Source organism: Vulpes lagopus, chromosome 9 (genome assembly GCF_018345385.1).
Source record: "Vulpes lagopus strain Blue_001 chromosome 9, ASM1834538v1, whole genome shotgun sequence".
Taxonomy (NCBI): Eukaryota; Metazoa; Chordata; class Mammalia; order Carnivora; family Canidae; genus Vulpes; species Vulpes lagopus.
In genome coordinates, this window is record NC_054832.1 from 8,668,795 (window position 1) to 8,684,688 (window position 15,894).

Consider the following 15,894-nt stretch of genomic DNA (forward strand, 5'->3'; position numbering starts at 1 on the left):
TCCTCTCTGCCTACCTTCACGGCTTTCGCTCTGTTGATGAGCCCGTCATCTTGAGAACTCCCAATTAGCAGATCCACCTTTGCCCGCAGAGTCCTCTGAAGTGCTCTGGCTGGAGCCTCTCGGAGGTACTGGCCATCAACCACAGGACCCCAGTAGTGGAAAGGGCCACTCACGGCCAGGAGCTACATTGGGTGCAAAGGGATGCCATTATGTGTATGGATTTTATCCTTCTTTTAAAACAGGGTTCTAGAAAAATCAGTTGGATTGCTTTTCTTAATCATGCTTTAACTGTAGTGAATGCTGGTGCTGGTTATCCATCTGGGGCTATGTTGGGAAATCAGAGTCAAATTACAAGAAAAACAGGCAGGAGGGATACCAGGCAAGGAGCTGGAAGGCAAATCTCACTCTGAGCAATGGGTGGTTCCAAGGGGACTTTCCTGGAGTTTCCCCACTGAAGTGATTATAGATCCACAGGAAGGAATGTCTAAGCCTGAACCTATAGGTGTGTAAGTGAGTGGGAGTAGACATTCATGGAGGAGGAGGTGGTGGCCAAAGCCAGGATCCAACAGAGAACTTCATCAGCTGTAGCCACTCTCTCATTGGTCCATACTTGGGGGAGCTGTGGTTCAGACCTGCTCTGGGTCTATGAGTCCAGGCCCCTTGCTGAAGGCATCAAGCCCTTGGCTCTGAGGACAATAGTTCTTCCCACTAGTGTCACCTTCATCAATGTCAGGGATACCCAGAGACTGTGGGCTGTGAGCAGGATCTTCTGAGGTGGAAAAAGGGAGCACATAAGGGGACAAGATGACCCAAGTCCACTGCAGTTATGACCATAATGCTCGATCTGTGTGGCTGTGACTTGATAGAGTGCCTCCATGGTCCTGGCACAGTTAGGATCCACCCTTTACATGTGTCCCTTCATCATACCCTCCTACCCTATAAGGTCCACATTATATTTTACAGATAAAATCCAATGTGCAGAGAGATATGCCCACCTTCAGAACCTATGCCTGGTCTATTACAAGCTAGGTCCACCCACGGTGCCTGGGGGTCAGGTTGTGCACATTCTAACTCCTGCTAGTCATCCACCTGCTGTGTGGTCTTGGGTGGGTCAGGTCTCCTTTCTAGGCCTGGTTTCCCATTTGGAAAAGATCAGAGAGTGTCGCTCCCCAGTCAACTCATATACAAGTGCCCACCTTGGTCTGGGCATCATTGAGGATGCTGGCAGGCTTCTGGCGGAGACAGGACACCATTTCCTGGGTGGACGAGGTGGGGCAGCCGATCTCCTCTGCCAGAGCAGCTGCCTGCTGCTGAGCCCTCCCCTGGCTGATGACAGCAGCTGGGGAGAATGCAGAGCCACCCTGGAAGAAAACGCAGACTCAGGACAAATAGTCTAGATTGTCTCCTCCCCCATCACCTCCTACTCAGCCCAGAGATCTCCGGGCCACAGTAGGACTCTGCATCATTCATCCACACTTGGAAGTCCCAGGACCCTTCCCGGAGATGCCCACAGGCATTTGGGAGGGCAGGACTTATCAATATCCTATCAACATCGAGTGTGATCTTGAATGAGTATCTCTCTTGGCCTCATTTTCCTTACCTGGGAAATACAGGCACTAGACAGAAGGATCATTGACTAAATTTGTATATTGAGGCCAAGAGCCAGTAGTGGTTGACAGGGACAAAGACGAGAATTGTCCTGTGAGCAGAGAACCCTGACAGGTGGGGCCACTTCCCCCACCCTCATCTCCTGGGTCTCCTTAAATAGTAAGTTTCCTGGCTCAGTTAAGACAGAGTTAGACTTTCGAACATATGCCCACCTAGAAGGTGATGGAAACACAGTCATTGCGCAAGTACATTTTTCCAGCAGAGTCAATGCAAGTCTCTGTCAAATGCTGGCTGGCTGGGAGCCTTTCCACTCCAGGAATGCAGGTGGTGGGAACGCCAGGAGGTCCATCTCCAGGCCTGGGCTGTTGGTGGGATTGGTCATCTGCCCAGGGTGGGGGAGGTGGGCTGAGTGCCTTGGCTAGGGTACAACGCCAGGGCTTTCTGTCTGCAGACCACCCCGCAGCTCAGACACTGTTGCCCACTATGGCATCAGGAACAATGCAGGGTGGGGGGAAGGTTGTTCAGCAAGACCACCAGCACCATACTGGTGTTCTGTGGGACTACCAGCACCATACTATTACTAGTGCCACTGCCACTGGTAACATACAGCAAGGGCCATTGATTGAGGGCTTCGGCTATTAACACAAGAGCTTCCCCCACGTCCTCTCATTTATCCTCACAAAAGCTATACAAGTTGGCTGCTGTCACTGTTCCCATTGTCACAAATATGAAAATGAAGACATCGAGAAATTCAGTAACTTGTGCAAAGCCACAAATGCTGCCAGGGTCTGACCCAGCCTACAGATGCAGGCAGCTGGGCTCCAGAGTTTATTGGGCCCCAGGACCCTGAGCAGGAAGTAGGAGGTTCTAGTTCTCTGACCAAGCTCTGTAGTAAGGGGCCTGGGCTGGAAAGTCCTGTGTACTGCCCACCTACAACCACCTGCCAGGTACTCACCCTCGCAGGAAATTTGTGTCTCGTGCAATATTTGCAGCAGTGAGGGGAAGTAGGTACAATTGCCACCCCATTTTGCAGGGAGGCAAACTGAGGCCCAAGTGGAAAAAGAAATTCTCATTTATGGTGTATCTAAAATGTACCTGGACCTAGAAGCTTGGCAACAACAAAAACTAATAATGATAGTTAATATTTACTGAGTAGTTGCAAAGTTTCAGGTATAGTTGTAAGGACTCCATACATATAAACTCATTAAATCCTCTCTACAACTCTCAGAGGTAAATGTTATTTGACCCTTTATCTTAGAGAGGAGGATACTAAGGTACAGAAAGGTTCAGGACCTTGCCCAACATCACTCAGCGGGTGACTGGCAGAGCCAGGACCCCAATCCAAGCAGCTCATCTTGGCCATGCTCTCAACCTCTACATTATGACATATGTGTTTTTATACCCAGAACAAGATGCCATGTTCTTGAGCTGAACTGTACCCTCTTACTCCAATGTAAAGAGAGCACCGATTGGGCTGACTCCATAGAATATGTTTCCATCCTAGCCCTTACCCTGAGCTAAACCATCAGAAACTGGTAAAAATACCAGAAATTCTGCAATGGGTATACCAGAGGGTGCCGCTCTCACTGGGTCTTTGAGAAGATTCCTTGAAGCATTGCAGAGGAAAGCATTCTGGAAACTGTAAAGCAAAGTGCACCTGAGTCACTGCTGCTGTTATCCATTGTGTAAAGCAGACAAAAGACAGATGCCCAGAGGGGAGGAGATCCATCCTCCTGAGATCCGAACTGGACATATTTCCTAAAGTAAGGGAGCACATTCTGACACTGCTTCCAGAAAGTTCCAGTGGTCTTTGTGCCTCACAGTCAGGATGGAGGGTCACGGGCAAAGCAAAGGCACTGCAATGAGGTTAGGCCATCCTGAAGGTAGGGCTGAGCTGAGGGCAGCACTGGGTGAGGCATATACCAAAAGTTGCAGAGAGGGCCAGGGACCGTTGCCGGTTCTGGCTCCAAGTAGGGCTGAGGCTCTGAATCTCAGCATCTAAATACAGCCAGATGCCCCTGAACACAGCGCCCGACCTGGCTTCCAACTCCACATAGTGACTTCACACCTTAGCTAGCACCTTCCCCTCCTGAGTCACGTGGACACAGTGCTATCAGCTCCATGTGCTTCCTCTGAGGGTGAGATGCCTAAGAATCGAAAGACAGAACCTCGGTGGAGTGTTCCTCATGTGTCCTCAGCATTTTGCAGATAGTACTTTGTGCCTCACGACCATCACATGAGGCAGATGATATTATCATCCCATTGTATAGATAAGGGGCTCAAGACACAGAAAGGCAAATGACTCGCCCAGGACCACAGGATTGGGTGGAGGCCAAACCACAGTCTGAACGCAGGTGACCAGGCTCCAAGGCCGAGCCCTCAGCCACCGGGTCAGCCTTCCATATGCACTGGGCAGGTTCTTGAAGAAAGATGGTGGCATTATTACCATCTCTTCTGTACTTAGCTGTCAGGACCAAAGAGGAACCTTGTGGCCAGAGTCAGAGGGGAGGCTAGCTGCAACCCAAGCCCAGAGAGAGGAGAGAGCATGTAGGGTGTGGATCCTGACAGCAGCAATATTGTTATCCTGGGGCCTGGAAGCCCTTTCTGATGGCTCCAAGCCACTAGAGTGGGGCTGGCTGCTTGGTCCACAGATGCAACAGGGCGGGGGGCAGGGAGGTGGTCATCTACATTGGTTTTCTGTCCTCATACCATTTAGAAAAGCTCAGAGTCTCCCGCTGTTGGTGGAGTTTGCTATAAAACTCACAAGGTGAGGTTCCTGCACCACTGAGCTCCAGCCAGGGGCTTGCTCTGAGCTTCAGTATCCATAGCGCATGGAGTCCTAATGCCTGAGCTCGTGGTGAGAATAAGCAGCCGCGAAAGTAAAATACCCAGGCAGCCCAGAGCCAGGAATTCAACCATGGTAACAATCTACAAGGGACAAGATGATTTAGCTCACGGGCTTCTTTCTAATGAGGGGCCCAGCTTTTCTGAGAACCATTGGATCTGCTCTGTCTTAAGAGAACACACACATGCGCGTGCACACATACGCTCAAAGTACTCAAGGTCAAAGTATCATGTTCTAAATTGCAAATCGAGTTGGCAAACTGCAGGCTGCTGAAGTGGGGCCTTTGAGCCCAGCTTCACCCACAGGTAGACTACGGGGACCCGGACCTCGGGAAGGGGCCCTCTGATGTTTTTATCACTGGGTACAGCTATAAAAAGCAAGAGCTCCCGATACCGTGAGGAAGTGGTTAAAGGCGTGGGTTACAGCGATACTGCACGATGGCTTAGAGAACTTTCCTCTCCCTCAAGTATGTTGTTTTAATCGATCTTGCTGAAGGAAATGTCTTTCTCCATGGAAAATTGGTGGTTAAAGCAAGTCAACGGCCGGCTCAGCCCTCACTTGAAAGCACTTGGACAGAGACAAAAGAATGGGGCCGGAGGAGGGTGTGTCATAGAGCAGGGGCTTTGGGGATAGAACTGTCTATGCAGCCTGGGCCTGTAGACCAGGCCGTCAGCCCTGTAGAACTGAACCTGGCAGAAGGAAGGACCAGGTTCACGCTCTAGCCCTGTTACTCGCTGATAAAGGGACTCAGGGCAGGTGACCGACTTCTGGAGCTTTGATGTCCTCATCTGTGAATGGGAATAACAAACCGTCCTCTAAGGGTCATCATAAAGACACACAGAAGATGGTGGGTGTCCTGTGCATGGTGGGTGGTATATTCATAATGCAGGTGGCACCATGGGGGCTAACAGGACCTCTGCAGAGTTTAGAGGCAGCAGGGTCTTCAGCCTGCCTGGGCACACAGCGGTCTCTTGGTTGGCCCTGGGCCTGGACTTATCTAAATCTGACCTAGCTATTAATCGGCAATGAGTTTCCGCCTGTTGTGTGTGTGTCTTTTTTTTAACTTCAAAAATAATGTGAGATAAAACCACAATTGCTGACCACTGCTTTTTCTCCCTGAAGCTTCTGAACATCAGTCAGTCAGCCACCCTAGTCACCTCTGAAGCAGGACCTGCCCCCATCTAAGCATGCATATAGACACAGATCATCACAGATGAAAGATACACCCACGGTACAGGCACACACAGAGACATACACACTCAGAAACACACAGTCGCAGACAGAAACACACAGTATACACAGACATACTTAGATACACGCAGACGTACAATAACACACCAGAATTTCTTGAAAGGGACAGCCACTCCCGGGGAGGTGGGGGAGGGGTGGCAGATGGGTTCAGGGGACTGATTACTCACATGAGCTAGAGAGGAAAGGAACAGGGTCCTAAGTATCCCAGCATCCTCAGAACAGGGCCCAGGACTCAGAAAAGCAGGTTTTGAATGAGTGAACCAGTGACTGTATGAGTGAGGGCAAGGAAGAATGGATGGATGGACAAATGGATGGATGGATGGATGGATGGATGGATGGATGGACAAATGGATGGATGGATGGGTCCTACTTATTATCCTGGGTGAAAAGGGGCATTTGCATGAAAGAATAGTGAGAAATAAAGTTGAGACGATTTTGAATCCAGCCTAAGCAAGAGAGAAAATTCAGAGGGTGGTAAACCATAGCATACAGGATAGTGATGGGGAGTCAGGAAAGGCTTTTGACCAGGGTGTTGCAGAGAGGATTTGAGGAAAGTCATTGATCATTGGTTCCTTGCTTCCTTGGCACTGAGAACAGTGCATAGCACCCAATAGGCTCTCAGTAAATGACTGAGCCCCAAAGCCTCCTGAAGAGGCACTTCTGATGGCAGAGGTGCAGATGGTTATCCCTTTGCCCCCAGAGCCTAGCACAGCACGTGTGCACGAGAGGCCTTCACTAGACATGGATCCAGCAGAATGGCACTAGAACGAGTGGCTGGATGGTCAGCTCTCAGATTGAGCGGGACGAGTGTGAGGGAGCAGTGCTGAAGCGGGGAGCTCAGCAGAGGCTGGCAGGGGCTGGGGAGAAAGGATGAGGTGGAACCAGGCGTCCCTTCCACAGCTCTGCACCAGCCGCTCTCTTGGGAAGGGGCCTGGCCTGGAGGCCGCCCGCAGAGTACTTGAGACAGTTGAACTGGGGGATATTACTGAGCTGCCCAGACAGCTCAGAGAAAACTCGGGACGTTAAGTCAGACAGACTTTTTTTTTAAAGCCATGATACATCCACATTCATGTTAGTATTGTCTTTAGTGTTTTCTACACTGAAACCATCTTCTTGATGCCCCAAAGCACGAGTTTTACCCTAACTCATGGCACCGGAGTTGTGGCAAAACTTCATGCAAACGGATGATAATGAACACAACTTTTATATCGAAACTCTAGTCTCTGGGCATCAGAGCACAATTCTCCCTCCTCTTCCTCCTCCCTAGGAGTCAGCAGGTCTAGGTTTTAGTTGGCGAAAGCACAGAGCGTTTGAACAAGGAAAACAAGGGTATGACTCAGCCCTTGCTAACGCCCTCCCCATATCGCCAGCTCAGGTGTCGCTCTTGCCTCAGAGGGCTTAACATCAGCGCCGGGTCCGGAAGCCCAGCCTAGAAGAGCATGTAAAGGAGACTCAGTGGACGGCCTCCTTCTTTTGTGAAGAAGTGGGCACATGTGCAAAACCTCAGCCCCCCGCAGCCAGCCTTCCTCCCTGACCTGTTGTCAGGTGTTCATGGAACACGCTGTGTACTGAACTGGGCGCAGAGAAAATGCTCTCCTGGCTTCCGGACTGTTGCCCTCAGTTCTGTTAGTACTATTGGAAGACAACTGCACGCCAGCAACTTCACTGGCTAATTCTAGGCCGCCACTCTTTTTTTAAACCTTCGAAATAGACTTTCAGTGTAGAAAAGTGGGGTGGTCCTTCATGAATCTCATCAGATGGCAGAAGGTGACACCTGCAGGGAACACAAGCAGCCTGTTTTCTCTGTGGTTCAGGGAAGGGAACGGGAGGTAAGACTTCACATCTGGAGTCTCTCTCCTCCTCCGTGGGGTACCTGTGGAGCCCTACTGGGCCTGTCAATGTCCCCCTGCTTCCATCTTTCCATCTTTAAATTATATCAACTCTTCAAAGGAAGCAGAAGAGAAGAAAACATTGATAAAGTCCCTTTTAAGAGCCAGGTCAGGTATTATGCTGAGTGAAATAAGTCAATCGGAGAAGGACAAACATTATATGGTCTCATTCATTTGAGGAATATAAAAAATAGTGAAAGGGAATAAAGGGGAAAGGAGAAAAAAATGAGTGGGAAATATCAGAAAGGGAGACAGAACATGAGAGACTCCTAACTCTGGGAAATGAACTAGGGGTGGTGGAAGGGGAGGTGGGTAGGGGATGGGGTGACTGGGTGATGGGCACTGAGGTGGGCACTTGACGGGATGAGCACTGGGTATTATTCTATATATTGGCAAATTGAACTCCAATAAAAATTAAATTTATTAAAAAAAAAAAAAAAAGAGCCAGGTCAGGGATGCCTGGGTGGCTCAGTGGTTGAGCATCTGCCTTAGGCTCAGGGAGTGATCCTGGGGTCCTGGGATCAAGTTCCACATCGAGCCCCCTGCAGGGAGTCTGCTTCTCCCTCTGCCTATGTCTCTGCCTCTCTCTCTCTCTCTCTCTTTCTCTCTGTGTCTCACATGAATACATAAATAAGATCTTAAAAAAGAAAAAGAGCCAGGTCATTCATGTGCATTTTCTCATGTGATCCCTACTATAACCTTCTAAGTACCGTCGTCTCCATGTTACAAATGGGGAGACCGAGACCCAGAGTGGCTAGATAATTTGTTCAAGGCCTTGGGACCGAATGTTGCAGAACTGGGATTATAAGGCTTGCTGTTTCGCCCTTCACTGCACTGCCTACCATGAACAACAATGACAACCAAACATATCCCAGACCCTTATTTCCCACCCCACTCATGAGAGCCTGGCAGCTGGTGACTCAGAAACAAGATCTTTGCGGGGGTGGCCGGGACAGTGAAAGCGGGGACAGTCTGCTTCTCCCATGACAGGAGTAAGTTGCTTTGACTGAGTTGTTTTGACATGCATTTACAACCGCACCACGGTCTGCTTTATGTCGAGCTCTCGTTTACATTGTCTTAAATACTCACAGCCATTGTGGGTATTTAAATACCCACTCCATTCCTATGAAGTAGAAAGAACCAATATTATCTAAAAAGAAACTATAAGACTTATTTCATCATTCTTTTGTACATTCCCCGCTTTATTCCGAGAAGAATTGGGCCTATACTCAGGAAAGACTGTCAAAGAATTTTAGTAACCTGCTCATGCCAGGTGAGAGAGGTAAAGAGCCCAACTCTTTGACCCTAAAATGCTGTGGCTTTCTCATGATGCCATGCTGCCTCAGTTGATGGCAGAGGTCATGAGAAATTCTCGGGCATCTTCTGTCCCTCATCCATTGCGTATCGCCTCACCAGCTGCTTGGGACAGTTGAACTTTATCAATTCCCAGAGTCCCCTATTAATTCAAGTCAAGGGAGCGATAGAGGAGTTTTATTGGCTTTTTGTATTTTTCAGAGTATTCTTACTTTTTTCCAATTAGTGTATGTTAAATTTGTAATTAGAAAAAAAAATTAGAAAAAAAAAAAAAAAGAAAGAAAGAAAAAAAAATTAAGGGCATCCCGGGTGGCTCAGTGGTTTAGTGCCGCCTTTAGCCCGGGGTGTGATCCTGGGGTCCCGGGATCGAGTCCCACGTCTGGCTCCCTGCGTGGAGCCTGCTTCTCCCTCTGCCTATGTCTCTGCCTCTTTCTCTCTCTGTGTCTCTCATGAATAAATGAATAAATAAAATCTTTTTTTTTTTAAATTAAATTACATTTGAAAGACCAATTCCGTACTAAAATATAACTGACTCTTGTCAAGGAGAAAGCACTCATTATCACTTGTCGTATAAGCTGATCCGTGGGCAAATGGCATGGCAAAGGCCTCTTATGAAAGCTCTGCAGGGGTATTGAGCGTGGGACAGAAGGAGGACCCCGTAAGGGAGAAGGGAGGTGTTCCTGACTGTGAGAGGTGGTCCCAACGACCAGCCTGCTTGCCATCACAGTCTTGCCAAAATGCCAATCCTCTTCACGCCCCAGAGAAAGGCTGGAGTGTATTGTCCTCCAACCATTGATGTTACCTTAGTTTATTTAAAGGGTAAACAGAATAACTTTTGGAATTTTTAGAGGAAAAATCTATCATAGAAAATCTAGGTGAGCAAAACAAAGAAAATTAAAATAATACATAATCCTCCCAACAAAGGAAGACCACTGTTAAATACCATTAGTGTGTATGTGTGCATATATTTATAGATATATGTATATTTATACTGATATATTTATATGCAGGAAATAAGTGAAATCATATTGGTGCTAAACCTGTTTTGTTTTGTTTTTTGCACAGTCAATTGTGAATATCATTCTGCGCTGTTACCTATTCAGTTCCAAGGCTGTTTCTAAAGCCAGTGTGCAATCGGGTACTTAGGCTGCTGAGGAGAGTCACAGAGGGGGTTAGGAGCACCTGCAGGCTGTGGAATGTGATGACTCGGATGCAAATCCCAGCTCTGCTTTGTCCATATTTGATTAGAGACTCTTTTTCAACTGTCAGAAGGACTATAATGGGGGCCCCTGGGTAGCTCATTGGTTAAGTGTCTGCCTTTGGCTCAGGTCGTGATCCCAGGATCTTGGGATCGAGTCCCACATCAGGCTCTTTGCAGGAACCCTGCTTTTCCTCTGCCTATGTCTCTGCCTGCCTGTGTGTGTCTCTCAAGAATAAATAAATAAATAAAACCTTAAAAAAAAAAGGACTATAATGATACTGTTAGTTTCCCCCATAAGATTGTTATAGGGGAAGAAATGAGATGATTCTCATGTAATGGTGTGGTGTGCTGCAACTTGTAAGTATGCAATAAATAATAGCCATTATTGCTTCCAGTTTTATGTAGGTGCTGGATAACCCTGCAATGTACCCACACCTTTATAGCGAAATCTATTCACATATCATAGCCATGACGATTTCCTGATATAAAGGTATTACTAGCTCAGAAAGCATACTTTTATTTTTCTGACAGATGATGAACAATGTGTTGAATGAGCTGCTTGTGTAACATTTTATTGGTTTCTCATTAAAGACATACCATGTGAAAATATGAAAGGAAAATATTTTTGTATCATATATGCATGGTGAATGTTTATATAGGTTTTAAAACTGTGTTTCTTGGCATTTCGAGCTAACTTGAGAAAATGTTTTTTTTTCAAATGTAACTCACGTATCGTATAGTTCACTCACTTAAAGCATACGGTTCAATGGTTTTTAGTTATATTCACAGAGTCATGCAACCATCACCACGATCCAATTTTAGAACATTTTCAGCATCCCACAAAGAAACCATGAACCCATTAGCAGTCATTTCCCAGTCCCACCCCCATGCCCAGCCCCAGGCAACCACTAATCTACTTTCTGTCTCTGCAGATTTGTCTGTTCTGAACATTTCTTATAAATGCAATCATGCAATATGTGGCCTTTTCTGTCTGGATCCTTCCACTTCATCCGTGTAGTAGGGCTCCATTCCGTTTTATTGCTGAATCATATTCTATTGTCTAGATCCACTATATTTAACTTATCTGTTCATCAGTTGGTGGATATTTGGGTTCTTTCCACTTTTTGCTGATTGTAAATAATGCTGCTATGAACACATCTGTTCAGTTGTGTGTGTGTGTGTGTTTTCAGCTCTTTTAGTTGTCTATGTAGGAGTAGGATTGCATGGTTACGTGCCTACTCTCTGTTTAATCTCCTGAAAAGCTGCCAAAATGTTTCCTCAAGCAGCTGCACCATTTTATTCCCATAAGCAGTGTATGAATGCTCTGATTTCTCCTCATGCTCACCAGTTGTTGTTGTCTCTTTAAAAAATTATTAGTTGCATAGCAGTCCTAGCGAGTATCAAGTGGTATCTCATGGGGGTGTTGATTTTCACTTCCCTAGCGTCTAATAATGTTGAGCATCTTTCCCTGTGCTTATGGGCCATTTGCAGATCTTTGGAGAAATTCCCTATTCAGACCCTTTGCTCATTTTTAAATGGGGTTGTTTGTCTTTCTGCTCTTGAGTTAGAAGTGTTCTTCATATATTCCAGAGACAAATCCCTTATCAAATATATGGTTTGCAAACATTTCCCCCTTTTGTCTTTTTTACTTTATTTTATTTTCTACCTTCTAAAAAATATTTTATTTACTTATTCATGAGAGGCACAGAGAGAGGCAGAGACACGGGCAGAGGGAGAAACAGGCTCCCTGTGGGAAGCCCAATGCGGAACTCAATCCCGGGGCCCCAGGATGGCGACCTGACCCAAAGGCAGATGCTCAACCACTGAGCCACTCAGGCATCCTTCTTTTTCACTTTCTTGATGGTACTTTTGGCACCTCAAAGTTTTTAACACTGAGGAAGTCCAGTCCAGGAAACTCTTTGCTGTGGGTGCTTTTGGAGTCACAGCTGAGAAACCATCATTTAACCCCTGCATTCTACATGGAAATATTTTTAAAACCTTTTTTTTTTTTCACAATGTGCTGCCAACTGCCCTCCGAGGTGGTTGAGCTTTTTCGTATTTTATCTGCAAGCTTAAATTACCCACCAACTGTTTGTGCCCGTGGAGGAGAATGAAGAAAGGTAGGAGCAGGTAGTGGCAGCCCTCTGTGTTCTCTGACCTTGACACGCTGTTCTCAGTGTGGGCTTGCTAAACCTCTGACCTGAGGAACGATGACTGTGCCCCTCTTGTGAAAGAATGGCAGAGGCTCAGAGAGGATAAGTGATCTGCCCCCATCACCCACTGCTTGGGAGCTGGATTCAGTGTGTTGCTCTCCAAAGCCAGTGCTCTGCCCAGCCTCCATGTGCCAAAGGGAACAGGGACGGAGGCAAATTTCTGTACTCTTCCTCCCTACTCCAGACACGTTGGGAAACACTACTCTCCACGTGGCCCAGCCACACAACTGTCCTCTTTACCTCTGGAGGCACAGTGTGGAGGCCTGGCCTGGGTATTCGTGGCGGGCGGTGGGGGGGAGCAGGGCTCCAAGGAGGAGCACCTCCCAGGCACTTCAGCTTGGGGAGTAGAGAGGAGCCAGGCTTTGGCTCTGCCCTTGAGAATGGAGCTTGCTCTCCTAGTTTTTCCTCCAGGTTCCCGCAGACTTGACAAAATGCCTTTTTCCATCTGTCACCAACATTACATCTAATTGTCTCAGCCACCTTCTGACTGTCAGAAACTATTTAAACGTTTGCCACGTGAAGAGTACTGGCTTCTCAGGCAAAGCTATCACCCATTAAGAGTGACAAGCTGAGTGATGACTGAAGCAAAGACAGGCCCCTTATTTCAATGGAATTTATGAAATGCGTGGAGTCTTTCCCTTCGTTCTCAATCAACAATTCACACACACACATCGGGTACAGGTTGCCTTTTAAAAATAATTTCATAATTAGAGCTTGCAAAAGTGCCCGGGTGTTTCTTTCCAGTCATTTATGCCTGTAGCTTTGTTTCAGGGACCTGCTGGCCCAGAAAAAAGGAAGAGTGCACCTGTATAGGGGAGAAGGAAAGCATTGGCCTTTGAGGATTACAGCCTGGGGTTGAGTCGTGGTTTTGCCACCTTCTTTTTCTTTGGCCTTCAACAAATTATGTCTTTACACCCCAGCTCCTCAGCTATAGAGCACATGACTCACAGTATTGTTGCAAGGGGTACAAGAAATGTGTCATGTGAGGAACGCTGCATGCTGCCTGGTTTCTATGACTTCTGGCAGTCTTAGTTCTGTTGGGTATGACCAGCAGGACACCTGCACAGCAGGATTTCATTGACTAATGCCACCTTCACTCTCCTACAATGTTGGAAACAACTCCCAGTGTAGAAACGTGGTAAGAACATGAATTGAGAAATCAGAAAGGCACATTCGAATCTCTGCTCTGTCGCTTAGTGGCTTTGTCATTTGAGGCAAATCAAACAACCTCATCAAGTCCATTTTGCAAAGGTGGGATTTTATCTATACCTCTGAGATTGGTTGTGCGGCTTAGTGAAGTGGACACATGCAAGGCACCCAAGGGCAGCCCTTGCCCAGCACTCTGTCCTTGAACCTCATTTTGAGGCACCCCTTAGTGTCCCAGCTGGAGAGAGAGCTGGCCCAGAATGGAAGCCTTGTTGCTTCAAGTCTACGCCACAGGAGAGACTGAGCCATTTATTTTCCCTGGAGGTTTGATCCCTGCAGTCAAGCATAGTGTATGAAGAACTACCCCAACAAACAGGAGAGTCTGGGAGTGCCTGGATGGCTCAGCCAGGTAAGCATCTGCCTTTAGCTCAAGTCATGATCCCAGGGTCCTGGGATAAAGCCCCATGTCCGGCTCACTGCTCAGCAGGGAGTATGCTTCTCCCTTTCCCTCTGCCATTCTCCCCAGCTTGTGCTCCATAATAGATAAAAATACAATCTTAAAAAAAAAGGAGGGTTTACAATGTTGTCAAAGCTAGCAAAGACTGCTAGAAGTAAGAAAGCCATGTCCAATTATTGTTTTCTTCCCAATCATCTCCAGACAGCACACAGGGTGTATGACCCGGCTTCCTGGACGTGATCAGCAGTGACTGTGCAGAGAACACAATCCTGGGATCTGTGTCTTCAGGCCTAGCCTCATATACCAACCCTCCCTGACTAGGCCCTATGTGCTCACGTAGGGCTCAGTCTTAGCCACTGCAGTGACTCCTTGCTTTGCTTGTATTAGCCCCAGTGGGAAGTGAGGTACGAGCCCAGCCCCCACCTGGTGCAGAGGACAGCCCTGGAAACCCCTGGCCCATAATTCGAGGAACCTCTCTCTCCAAACTTTCCCATGAAGACACTGCCAGTGATGCTCACTAAGGTGCCAATGCCTCTCTATGGACTAAATAAGTATGCATTATTTGCAACACCATCCCCTTTAAATGTGTCAGGTGGAAACAGGTATACATTATTATAGTCGTAGAAAATATGGACACAACATGGGCCTCGGGATCCGAGAAATCTTACTGAATCTTGTGCTGACAATTTGGCAAGCGCCTTTACTCTCAGGGTATCCCCATCTATAAAATGGGCCCATTATGCCTCAAGAGCATGGGCCATGCGGCCTATTGGTCCAGGTCCAAGTCTGGCAATCCTTCTTACTCGCTGTGTGTGTCCTTAGAGAAGTGATTTAAGTTCCCTGTGCCTCAGTTTCCTCAATGCAAAACAAGGATAAGAATAGTATTCAGGCTTGTTCATTTGTTGAGGCGAATTCAGGAGACAAATGCGTACATGCACTAAGTTTCTAGTAAGTAGAAGTAATCATTAAAATCATGAAGGATATTTCTAGGAGTTCTTCCCCAAGTGAAATCAACTAAAGCACCATGCAGAGTGCAGCTGTTATTATTTACAATAGTTATTATTTACAATATGAGTGCTACGCAAACTAAAATAACAAATAGTGAAATATCCCGCAGACAAAAGAAGGCTGGCGGGGTTGAATTTTGTTCCAGCCAAGGGTATTTTAAGCTGCTGAGCTGGTCTGTCCCCCCCTCATCATCCTCGGCTGCCACCCGCCGCTGGTGTAATTAGTTGTGGCTCGGCGGCAATGAAGGAGACGCCGCCTAGCAATTTCCCACTTATGAATGCATGACACCACTTTAAAAGCATATCACAGCCGGTTCTGAGCTTGCTCCTCTTTAGGTACAGGATGCAGGACCTAGTCGTGGGTACAAAAGCACATCTCCCAGGAGCTAGGGCAGCACAGAATGAGAGCGCGGGAGGGGACGCCAGCAAAAGCCATAATCTTTCTGTCACAGTTCTTAACCCCATTTGTGCTACTAAAGCACTTTTAGAGGTGACTGGGCCAGGGTCTTTGTTGTCGTTTTAGGAGATGAGGATAGCAGGGCAAAGCACTGAGGAGGCCTGACTTGGTTCGTGTTGGGAAGCTAATCAGAGAGGCCTGATTGCTACATGGCCAGCCGGCTGTGTCGGCTGTCCCCTGGCTGTCCCCGGATGTAGGCTGCCCTGCTGTAGTGAGCTAGCCTAGTATCAGGACAATCCCATGCCCACCTTGATATGGTAGCTGCTTCAGGGAATCAGATAGCGATTAAGGCCTTGAAGAAGTTTGTAATCTACAGGGATGGGAGGTTTTTGTTTTTATTTTTGTCTTAAACCTGTTCCCTAGAGCACCTGGGTGGTTTAGTCTGTTAAGCATCTGCCTTCAGTTCAGGTCATGATCCTAGAGTCCTGGGATTGAGCCCCACATCAGGCTCCCTGCTCAGCGAGGAGTCTGCTTCTCCCTCTGCCCCTCCCCTAGCTCATGCTCTC

The 15,894-nt window shown here is 47.4% G+C and overlaps 2 protein-coding genes across 2 annotated transcripts in view; one reads left to right on the plus strand and one right to left on the minus strand.

Annotated features, from left to right (window-relative positions):
• The window catches only part of TG (thyroglobulin), a 246,551-nt gene that overhangs the window by 34,262 nt on the left and 196,395 nt on the right, over positions 1–15,894 (minus strand). Inside the window, exons 43-44 of the mRNA XM_041768575.1 lie at positions 1,197–1,361; positions 15–182 (exon numbers count right to left, since the gene is read on the minus strand). Coding sequence (XP_041624509.1) covers positions 15–182; positions 1,197–1,361 — 333 coding nt within the window. The remainder of the gene's footprint in view (positions 1–14; positions 183–1,196; positions 1,362–15,894) is intronic.
• Positions 1–15,894, plus strand: part of SLA (Src like adaptor) — an 86,565-nt gene that overhangs the window by 27,024 nt on the left and 43,647 nt on the right. The gene's annotated exons all lie outside the window — the stretch shown is intronic.